The 11,806-nt window shown below is 44.6% G+C and overlaps 1 protein-coding gene across 1 annotated transcript; it reads right to left on the reverse strand.

Annotated features, from left to right (window-relative positions):
* Positions 1-2,445: 2,445 nt before the first annotated feature.
* C2H8orf76 (chromosome 2 C8orf76 homolog) lies at positions 2,446-11,126 on the reverse strand. The gene is made up of 6 exons (XM_075705974.1): positions 11,001-11,126; positions 10,795-10,890; positions 8,284-8,427; positions 6,973-7,490; positions 3,801-3,933; positions 2,446-2,652 (listed from the first exon to the last, which is right to left on the reverse strand). Exons 1-6 carry the CDS (start codon positions 11,124-11,126, stop codon positions 2,446-2,448), a joined length of 1,224 nt encoding a protein of 407 aa, XP_075562089.1.
* Between the last annotated feature and the right edge of the window lie 680 nt (positions 11,127-11,806).

The raw sequence follows: 11,806 nt of genomic DNA on the forward strand, positions 1-11,806 counted from the left end.
ATGTAGAAGCAATGATGAGGCATTCAAATGCAAGATGGAAATGCAAAGCGCCTCGTGAGATATGAGCAGAAACAGAAAACTGGAATTAGAAGTGGCATGCCAAAAAAGTGAGAAGCAGGCCAAAAAAGTGAGGAGCAGGCCAAAAAAGTGAGGAATTGAAGTAGCTGAGAGATAGCCAGACACAAGTGGGACAAAGGAGTATTTCATAGCCCCAGTGCAATAAACACTGGTTATTTGGAACAGTAACTATGGGACACATGCAGAACAACATTCATGTTGTTTTCTTTGCAGTAGTTAAAAACAACATTTTTGCTTTATTGTTATGTTTGAGAAAATACTGGCTGTTCTTAAGAACAGCCACTCACTTTCCACTCCCGGAGCCAGTGGGGAGTTAACCACTGTGTTGCCAGTCTGAGAGACAACCTCAAGTCAAACAATCTGCACACACACCAAAAAGTTTCCAAATCACCCTGGCTAGCTGCTGTGTATTTCGGACACCTCAGTCACAAAATGACAACATTTGGCAAGTATTTAATTTGCCGCTAAAACAGCTCCACTTTCTAAACCGTGGAGCCAAATCATTTGGCAAGTTCCCATTAAATATCTATACAGACCTGGCTCCACAAAAGCTGTGTTCCAGTGTCCTAACTACTGAACCTACTCGAGAGCTGTGGCAAAACAAATTATAGCTTTTTTATGTGGCTACTCATGAGCTTAAGTTTAAGAAGAAACTGGGAGAAGTCCCTGTTCCAGTTTTTTGCTGACATATTTGGCATTAAGCTTTCCATGTTTGCTATGTCTTTGCTGTAAGACATCCTCTGGCGATGCCAACATAATAATTAATTTACAGCACGTAAATCTTTTTTTTTTTTACTTTACTGACCATAAGGTCAGCCTCTGCTGAAAACTTATGACACCAGTTAGTCTTAGAAGCATCCCCAGCCCTTCAGGCAGGCTTCACTGCCATCCAAATATAGTGCTCTACACACGCACACAAAAATTTCCACCTAGCAAAGCGCATGCATGACTAAACCAAATATTCTGTAATACAAGTGCATTAATGCTTACCCAACTATACTTGCCAAGTCACCATCTTTCGTAACAAGCTGACCAGGATGTGGTTTAATCGCATTAAGTCACCAAACTATCACAGATAATTTGACATGGCTGAAGGCGATATTCCATTTTTCCGGAGATGTTTCACAGTCAACTTAGCAGAGGGCTAAGGGTTAGTGACAGGTTCCCTAAAAGTACCTTAAAGCTTTAAAATTCACCTAAAAGTAGCAGATACAACATGTGTTCACATATCGTCAATTACCATTCAATTGTGAGTTATTTAAAGTTTCAGCACTCTCTAGTACTTCAGAAAGAAAACACAGGAAAACAAGAGGAAAAGTCACAGCAAATTACATCTAAGAGATTTCTGGTTTTAAACTACATCCATTAAAGAACACTTTTACAAAAAGCTACAAAGAATTTAAGTCTCTCAGTTTAAGAGAAGATGGGGGAAGAGCACACCTTGTTTCCCTCAAATGTAAATTATTTCAAGCAAAAGAAACTACAGGATAATCTCTGCCTTTTTTCTGTGGAAGCCCAAAGCATGTAGTAGCATCGATGCTTCAGAAAGTAAAGCAAAGTGGTGTCATTATTAACTGAAAGCATAACGTAAGGAGTCGTAGATGCAGAATCAACACTGCCAGTTTTCACAGCAAAGATCTTCTTCCTTGCAGGGTTTTACAAAGGATATGATCTGACTAAATGCTCTTCAGTACATATAAACAACGTTGACAGTTCTCCTCCCTCATCTAAGCACACTGAAGACAAGACCATAGCTACTTCTATGCCTGCAAAAACCACTTAGCTTTCAAGAAAGAAAATCTCCTTCCAGTTCTAAGTTAAAATATTTACCATTTAGATTTTTTTTTAGAACATATGGAATTATTGACAATTTCTCAGCATGACTATATTTAAGGTTTCTAGCTATGCAGCTCTGAACAGGAAATCACTACAATGTCACTTAATAAATATTAAAAAAGTTAATTAAGAAAAAGGCTAATTCCATGGCTCTAAATGCAACAACTTAGAATTTGATACCAAGAAACTTTCAAACTGGACATCATAAAGGAAGCCTTCCATCCCACTGGCATCGCAAGTCCCCAGAAATCACAGGCACTTCAAGCACAACATGGTGAGGTTTATGATGGAAAGCTACCTCTGAAAGCTGAACTGAAAGCTCCATTTTATAGTGGATTCCTTATTATTTTAAATACAAACAAATCAGTGAACAAAGAAAATGATGAGATGTTAAAAGAGTTTAAATGCAGAGATTTATATATATTCTTAAAAGATACACAGTAAGAATTCTTAAAAAAATCTAGTATGAACTTTATTGCACGTATCATTCCATAATCATTTAGAGATATGAGAATAAATACCACAAAGCCTTTAAGTTACCGAAGGTGGGAGATACATATCTGAGTAGAATTGTCTGTCAAAGTGACATAAATCATCTTGGAGATTACCGAACCATTTGATTTCAAATTCTGTGGCTGATGCAGTTACCAATGATGACAGCACTGAAGGGCCTATGCATTTTACCTCACCCTGAAATTCCTCTTTTAGTTTTTCTGCTATAAGATCCTGCCCCATAACCTGCAAACAGAGCAAGAAAGATGGAAAACAATAACTTGCAGAGAAAACAGCAAATATGACATTAATAACAGATCTTTACAAGAAAAGTCCTCGACACATGAACCACATACTGTCCAGGAGAAGTTTCCAAGTCACGATCAAGTTGTCTGCCCACTGCATTCTGCAATAAACATGGAGAACTGCAAGCCCAAGCTTCAGAGCTGCACAACCCCGCCCAGCTTCTGGCTACGCTTGTATGGGGGGATTTTTACTGTCTGAGTAGCAGGGGAAACCTCAATGTCAGCTCTGCATTCAGTGCTCACCTTGCACCAGCACCAACACCCTGATCTCTTCCTGGGGGATATCAGGCCAAGGGAAGCAAGGAGGGAAGTTTCTTTTTCCAACCTTTTCAAAACCTGAGCTAGTCTGCATGCTACTGCCCTCTTATGGATGAAATCCCGCAAGACTGCCTGCCAACCCGGCAATGGCTTGGCTTTCACTAACTTAAAGCTGTAATACTGACAGCAAATTTAGAATCTCACTGGCTTCCTTTTGTTCCTTAATATAAAAGTCAGAAACTCTATAAATAGCACTAAAAATGTTTAATCTCTATGAATAAAGTCATGCAATGTTACTCTCCTCCTTTGTATTTATTTATAACTAGAATCCAGTACACCAAACAGAACGAAAAAAGCATGTAAAAGGATGTGCCTGGCTTTTTCTGAAAATGTTTAATATTTTTTCTGGAAGTGTTTAATACTGCTGTGGCCATCAAAGTAATCTCCACTTGCATTTCATACTTGTGATTCACTTTGTGCCATCAAAAATTCCTGAGATAAAATCTGCATCCCAGGAAACACACAGCGATGACGCATCTGCAAATACAAGTCCAATGAGAAATTTAATAACCCTGAACATTCCCGAAAGGAGAATCTCAGCAGAAGAGATACACCTGCATGACACAAGCCAGCGCTATATAGGTATCACTGTCAGTTCCAGATAACACACTACCAGGGCAACCTGTCCCAGCTCATTTACCTTGCTTCCTGGCACAGTTAATTAGCTCAGGGGAGTGTCACACTAACAGGACTTTGTGCCTGAACTGGCTCGGGTACCTCAAACAGCCTACGAATAGCTGAGAACTTGCACACAATGAAACATCCCCTTACCTTGGTCATTAGCAGCACGGAGTTTTCATTGAAACCAAGTCGTGCCACTTCGTCATCTATTTCTTTTTGACCTTTTACGTTATTCTCTAGCACAAAGGATGACTGTTGCAACTGGGTAAGCTGAAGTAAAAGCCTGAAATGAAAAAGGCAGTTAAAAAAAGGCACAGCTGGCAAAAGAGTAAGTCAGCAAACCTAAAACCAAACAAAATACAATACTTTAAAACCAGCTCTTCTTCCTGACATTTGCCAGCTGCAAAAACTGTAAAGAAATGAATACATCTGTATCAATCTACTATGAGTATGGTATATCCGTGCTATGACAGAAGTACTGAGAAGTACTTCTGAAAAACAACATGCCAAGTATCTCTGGTTGCTCTGCGCAAACATTTTTCTCCCTATGTATTCGTCACACAACTCAAAAGTGAAGCTCAGATCTGCTAGCATTAACTGCAGTACATCAGCTGTCCCACATCCTTATTAAGGCGTAACAAGACAGCAGCGCATTTTTGCCTCCGGCAGTGATTCATAGAATCATAGAATCGTCTAGGTTGGAAAAGACCTTTAAGATCATCCAGTCCAACCATTAACCTACACTACCAAATCCACACTAAACCAATCAAGGGTAGACTAGACTAAACCATGTCCCCAAGTGCCACATCTACACGTTTTTTGAACACTTCCAGGGATGGTGACTCCACCACCTCTCTGGGCAGCCTGTTCCAATGCTTGACCACCCTTTCCGTAAAGAAATTTTTCCTAATTTCCAGTCTAAACCTCCCCTGGCACAGCTTGAGCCCATTTCCTCTCGTCCTATCGCTAGCTACTTGGGAGAAGAGACCAACACCCACCTCACTACACCCTCCTTTCAGGTAGTTGTAGAGAGTGATAAGGTCTCCCCTCAGCCTCCTCTTCTCCAGGCTAAACAATCTCACTTCCCTCAGACGCTCCTCATAAGACTTGTTCTCCAGACCCTTCACCAGCCTTGTTGCCCTTCTCTGGACACGCTCCAGCACCTCAATGTCTTTCTTGTATTGAGGGGCCCAAAACTGGACACAGTATTCCAGGTGTGGCCTCACCAGCACCGAGTACAGGGGGACAATCACCTCCCTGCTCCTGCTGGCCACAGCATTCCTGATACAAGCCAGGATGCTGTTGGCCTTCTTGGCCACCTGGGCACACTGCTGGCTCATGTTCAGCCGGCTATCTACCAACACCCCCAGATCCTTTTCGGCCAGGCAGCTTTCCAGCCACTCCTCCCCAAGATTATCTTTGTAACCTGAAAAGCTAGAAATTTGGGAGTTTTAGACAAATATCAAACATCCTCCCTTCATAGGCCATATTTTCTGAAGTCTTTCATCACAGTTTTATGTTCAAGGCAGTGCCCCAGAAGTCACCACCATGATTCGGTGAAGGTTAGACGCTGTGCTCACAACGTGGCTTCATGTCATGGAGGGACCCTGTCACCAAATGTCTGACCAGAGAGCAGTGCCAGTTTCGAGAGTCCTCCTCACACAAGGACTATAAAACATGTCAGCACAGGAAATAATCTAAGTATATTCAACCAAGGGACCGCTGGAACGTAGTAGTATCGCCACTGAAACTATGATTAATTCAAGCTTTATGCGTAGAGAACACCACCACATTTTTTAAAATCACATTTACCAAAGTTAAATGAAGCACATGTTGTAATAAAGGGGTATATTTTTATGAAGAGAAGGCTTAAGATCTTAGATGAAAGTTTTCATTTGAGCATTATAAACAACAAAATTTACAAGTCTGAGTGAACAAATAATTTGTAAATTCAGTAAAGTTTTGATTTGGAAATTCAAAGTAAAAATGGAAAGTATTTTTAATTTGTAAAGCATTTTTGTTTCAAAATTTGCATCAACATAATGTAAGAAAGAATGAAAATTAAACAAAAACATTTCTCCGATTTTTTTTTGTTGACAAAACTTAAAGGGTCAATTATTCATGATGCTTTAACACAGAACCTTATTTCCTGCAAAAAGCAATACTAACATCCCTTTTCCAGGTACCATTTACTCTGCACATATGTTTATGCAATGTCCACATCTCACTTAAAATCCAACAGACCTGAAAATATTAGACAACCTATTTAATGCATAAGCCCTGGGCAGGGAAGAAGCTTACCCTGAACAAGTATATCTGCAAATATAAACCACAGTAACACTTTGTGAAACTGTGCAGCCAAGCAAGGAAATCCAACAATTTATGATTGTCTCAATGCTGAACCATACACACTGAAACAAGCAACACAAATTATTTTAATATGAATGTAGCTTTAATATTCAGTATGAGTACTAAATCTATTAACCTCTCCCAAGTAGCAATTAAAGTCACCGTCTCTTAGTCTGAGTACAGCTAAAAGCTACTATATCTTTTATCGCATTTCTTAAATCTTGCCCTAACAGGGCAGTTATAAAGTGATCTCTGTAAATGTTTTTGAAAGTTCATAAAATGGCTTTAAATACATTCAGTGACTGGTACGTCACTGAGAGGCAAGAGGGGGGAAAAAATCCAAGCCTATTTTAACAAAAACAGTTCCTAATTATCTCTTTGAAACATTATGTTTTGGGGATTTTTGTTGTGTGCAAGAGTTTTAGGAAGAGAGGGAAGAAAAGGAAAGAGCTTTTTAATGCAGCCCTGTCAATCAGCTGTCACAGAGTTCATTTTTCAACCTCATCCATTATGCAGATTGGGGTATTATTATAAAATACATTTTCGCTCAAGCGTGAGGCTTCGAGCAAATAAGACAGGTGGCACTCGCAGAAGGAAGACTGGCTGGCCTTCCCTTTGGGGCACTTCTGCTGCTGCATCTTTAATACCAGCCACGCTCTAACAGGCTGTTGTATATAATTACTTGAAAAGATTCATATAATAAGGTCATTAAAAAATGCTTTACTTCTCAACAGTGCTTAACACTGGTTTACTCTTTCCCCTCAGATTTAGGTTGTTCACAGCTACCATGCTAGTGGATTTTGCTTCTTAGATCTGAAGCAATAGCATGGTGCTTCTAAGTTAGCATTGCCAATGCTGAAACAAACATTTAAATTGAAAATGTAAAGTGAAAATATTAAGACTGGGAAAAATATGCTTTAAATTGTTCTCAACTGAGAGAAGTTAACATTATTCTAAGAATACGTTTAGTTACCTTGCTCTAATAAACGAGGCACATGCCATTATCCCAACTTTCTTCGACATGTTCTGCTGCCAGGACTCGGATGCTGCGTGTTTCCCTTCATCTGTCCTTTCTGGTTCTTCTGAAGTGCAGAGGTATTCTTTTACAGCTTGGCTGCTCCTACAAGTCGCTGCATTCTCCCTCTTTGTTTCTGTAGCAAGGCTGGACCAAGTGCCCTCTTTCTCGCTGTCTGATCTGTGAGGCTGCAAATTAATATCTCTTCCAGCTGATGTTTTGAAACTACTATCACTTACACGAACCTCTTCAGACTGATTTAGATTTGTTTCTGGAATGACTAATAGAGACAAACTCTGTAAAAGGCTCAGATAAGCTTCAGCAAGTAACTTCCAGTACCAAGGGTTGAAAGGATGTAAGCAGATCAGTTGCTGCAGACACGTGACCTTTTTTTCTACATTTTCCAGACCCTGGTAAATGGCAAACTGCAGGTTGAGAACCGTCGTTAAGTGATCCGTGTTAGTAGCGCTGTTCCTCTAGAAACAAAAGATAATAGATTAAAAAGAGGAGTAGAACAGAATCATTCTTCAGAGCCTGAGAAAATGTCTCCCTGAATAATCACACACAAATATCACTAAAGGTAATTTTTAAATTGTACAAAACTGTGCTCTTAATTTTAAATGATACGTGACAGAGATCACGCACGATCAAGCTGACAGCATTCTCTCTAGCTGCCTTGTCCCAGTCTGAAAGGCCAGAAGGCCCCAAACGTTGTCATTTGTTTATTTGCCTTCAGAGCTTTATACAGCTGCCCTTCTCTGTAGTATAAACACCTTTTATATAAAATAAACAGCAGCAGTAAAATTCTAGCAGAATTCAGAGCCTCTGGACTTTTTTCCTTCATGGGAAAAAACTCAATTTGTGGTTAGATACTCTTCCTGGTGGCAGTTTGGCAGCAAGTATATGGAAATAAAAGGGAGTTTTGAACCATCACTTTTATAGTGGAAAGATTTAAGCACTCATTTATCCCCTTTCTTATAATTCCTATTACATTACATTAATTCTGCCTGGCAGAGCATGATATTTAGTCCCTTCCAGGACTACCAGCCTCCCTGCACAGGCAGCTCATTGTGGTACAGGGTGTTCCGATTTCTAAAGAGTGATTATATCTGCAGTGACAGTTACCCTCTGTTTACCAAATACTCTGAGCACTAAACATCCTGAAGGATTATACACTTGAAGATAATTTTTCCAGAAAATGGTCCATATAAAAGAACTACTGGCAATATTTTTGTGTTCAAAGCCTAAAAGAAAGATTGCATTATTTACCATTTTTTCTGCAATATCCAGAGCCTCCTTGTGCCTTCCTAGGCGAGATAAACACCGAGCCTGGCCCTCTTGGACATCTCGTCTCATTGCAACGTTACTGGGAGGTAAGAGTAGTAAGCAGTTTGAGTATTCGCACAGGGCTTTCTAGTAGGGCCGACAAAAAGAAAAGCCAAACAAAACAGTGAGAGATTTTCATTTAAAGGTAAGCCTGATTATGTTTTGTTTATGACTACAGTCACAAAGGGAATTCAGGAGCTGAAGTCCACATTTTCATGCCTCTGGATTCACCTACCACCTATGCTAGCAACACACGAGGGCCCCAGTACTACGCAGCCAAGTCTAGACAGTGACGAGCAACCTCAGTCCTAACTTGTGTTTAAGCCTTGGCAGGATTCACCACACATCCGTCCACCTCTCACCCACCAGGCCTGATCCAGAAGGGATCATCTACCAACCTGGGCAATATGTGACACAAGGTGTCTTTCCCCCAGCTACCAACTCAAGGATCAGAGCACTCATCCTAAATGTGGGGGACCTTGTCTCAAATCCATTACGTTCTGCACGGGAAAGTTTGAACCTGCAAGTACATCACCTCATGTGAATAATCAGCAAGTTGGAGAATACCGCAGGGAAGGTGAATCTCCATCGTTCCTGTAGGGTGGTTCTAATTTGCATGAAATTATTAAATATTAATTTGGCCAAGTAAAAAGACGAGAATGAGCAATACTTCTGTAGCTTAATGCTCAGGGCACTCACCAGGACTCCAATTAACATTTAAATACATTAAATTAAGTATTCAGTGAAGTTAAGACTGGAATCTTGGTTTCTCCCCCTCAATATCAGTGCTCAGACCAGAAGACTAAAGAGCAGTCAGTGCTTATTCTCCCATCTCTCAAAATGAGTATTTAATTATTCCTTGCAAACTCGAATGGTTCTAACAGAGCGTCCAGGCAACACACCCTAAATACCTCCTAGCAAAATGGCTCAAATATTTTTCTTCCCTGGTGTTAAGTTTGCATTCTTTCTCAAGCAAAAATAGGGAGCTCCCCTCTGCCCAGTGAGTGCAGCAGCCACTGGTGAAAATGTAATTTTGTGTGCAGTCTAGTTCTGGTTCTGGTAATTTTATCTGCAGTCTCATTCTGGCTTTGGTTCTGTCACAGTGATCCAGGTTAGCAATAAGACTGAAGACTAGACATTTTTAATATGGATCACTGTGACAGAAAAGGGTTAGGAAGCAATGGTCTGTTCCACTAGCAGATCTGAGGGGGTGTCATTCTCTCCTGAGAGGGCACCACAGTGCACAGCAAGGAGCAATCTGCTCTGAGGGTCAGCAGCCTTGTCTGACTGCAGCCTGAGGCTTCTCTTTTCTCAGCACACTTTTATGAATCCCTTCAGGGCGTCTCAGCTGAGACTGGAAAGCATCTGTCGGGTATAGACAAGGCAACAGTAGCACTGGAGTAACATTAAAAAGCCGAAGTCAGTGGCAACTGAGGTACAAAACGATCCACAAATCCAACGGGCAAGACAAAGGAGTGGAGTCAGAAGTCGGCCTGAGGGCTTTGAAATCAGGGAGCCTGTAATGCAAACCATAGCCTGGAACAAGATGCTATTAGAGCTGAAAAAATGGCAGAAGCAGCTGATTTCAACCAGGAAACAAGGAAACAGAAGACTGGATCCTGCAACTAGGACTATAAAGGCAGGAGAGAATAGATAATCAGGAATGCAGCTCAGGAAGTAGGCAGTGAGAACAGGGTCTAGGACTACTGCAGGCAGGAACAGAAACGGGGAACATAAATGCACCCCAAAGGTACAACCAGCCACCAGAGTGAGGGGAGGCAGCAGAGAGGTGGGACAATTAATGATGAGGCTCATAAGCCAAATGTCAGGAGACTGACAACTACAGTCAGCTTTCTCCTGACGGCTGGTGGGAGGTCTGAGAATGGTGAGCTACAGCCAGGTGGTTGCCAGTGATTTGACAGCCTTTGTGGGACATGGTATTATCCCCAGGAGCAGAGAAACCCACATGCGTAACTCTGGCGGATCACGACTTCCATGGCCACAAACACCAGCTCTGCTCACTACTGAACCACTCGGATATGCAAGCCTGATCTGGATCGGCTCCAGGTGCAGAGCAGCACTTCTGGGCAATTTACATTGACTTCACGCTGGCTCCTGGAAAGGTGACATCTGGCTGAGGGAGCTTGCCAGAGCACAGTTACCCATGGTGGCCTGACCACAGCTCAGGCAGTGGGACGGCTCCTTGCCAGGTCACCGCGACTGCCTGTGGGGCCATCGTGCTTTCAGCACAAATGAGGAGCCATCAAGCCAGACGTAACCACACCACAGACTCCAGCACCTCCAGGCCGTGGCTCGGGCCGGGTGGCTTTTATATAAGCGTAGATACGCGTTCTGAGTGAATGCACAGCGGGGACTGTAGGATCACTCCAGTTTATATCTCAACTTCCACCGACCAGCGCCCAGGCCCGGCCCGTGCGAGAGCCCTGGAAGTACCTCAAACTCCTGCTGCCGGTAGGCCCAGTCCGCCCGGAACTTGCTGGCCGTTAGCCCGCCGGCGCCTTCCTCGCCGTCCGCCTCGCTGCGAAACCACTGCGGGCAGAGCACAAACCCGTCAGGGGGGCTGAAGCCCCCCCCGCCGCACCCAGGCCCCCCCCTTCGGCCGCTCCCGCAGGGACCGCCCGCCGCCCCCGGCTCCTCACGCGGGGCTCGCAGTGCTTCGCGCCGCAGGGCGGCCCGGCCTCGGCCCCGGCCCCGCCGCCCGGGCCCCGCTCCCGGCTCGGGGCGAAGAGGGAGTCCTCGAACTGCCAGCCCAGCAGCGGCTCCATCATCATCATCGCCGCCGCCGCCGCCGCCGCCGCCGCCCGCAGCGGCAGCGCGCCCCCTGCCGGGCCGCCGCGGGCGGAGGGGAGCCTGCGGGTCACCAGTCAGGGGCGGCGCGGGCTAGAGGGGACGCGGCGGGCGGCGGCCATCTTAGGCAGGGCAGTGTGAGGGGGCTGCAGCGCGCGGCCCGCCGGGAGCTGTAGTCCCGACCGCCGCGCCCCGGGCCCCGCTCTCTCCGGGCCTGCCCGCTCCGGGCACCCCCAGAAGGCCTCGCCCCCCCCCCCCCCCCCCCCCCCCGCTACACGGGCTGCTGCGTGAAGAGAGACGGCTGCGGTAGGGCGGTCCTTGCGCCAAACCGCCCCCCGCCAGCCGGGGAGCGCCGCTAGGCCGGGGCGCTGACTGCACACGGGGGCGGTGGCAGCCCGGGCGCCGCTGGCCTGGCCAAGGGCGAGCCCGCCGAGCGAAGCGAGAGCAGCGGGAGGCCCTGCCTCAGGCAGCTTGTGACTCCTCGTTTCTGGCGTTTGCCCGTTGTTTTCAGGAGGTGGGTGGTAAACGGGTGGGGCCTGCGCTCCCTCAGTGGGGCTGTCACAGCTCCCCGGCTCTGGCGAGGAGTTTGGTCACGAGTCACCGTAATGGAAATGTTGTAAGAGCCTGTAACAAATACTTGAACCAAAGGGTCCCATGC

This window comes from Pelecanus crispus, chromosome 2 (genome assembly GCF_030463565.1).
Source record: "Pelecanus crispus isolate bPelCri1 chromosome 2, bPelCri1.pri, whole genome shotgun sequence".
NCBI lineage: Eukaryota > Metazoa > Chordata > Aves > Pelecaniformes > Pelecanidae > Pelecanus > Pelecanus crispus.

What these genes read in the sequence shown, in the direction of transcription:
- C2H8orf76 (XM_075705974.1), bottom strand. Translation starts at nt 11,126, where the DNA reads ATGGAGCCGCTGCTGGGCTGGCAGTTCGAGGACTCCCTCTTCGCCCCG. An exon ending in ACCGGCAGCAGGAGTTTGAG is followed by an intron (nt 8,428 to 10,794) that starts GTACTTCCAGGG and finishes CGGCCCTACTAG; the next exon opens with AAAGCCCTGTGCGAATACTC. An exon ending in TGGATATTGCAGAAAAAATG is followed by an intron (nt 7,491 to 8,283) that starts GTAAATAATGCA and finishes TTTTGTTTCTAG; the next exon opens with AGGAACAGCGCTACTAACAC.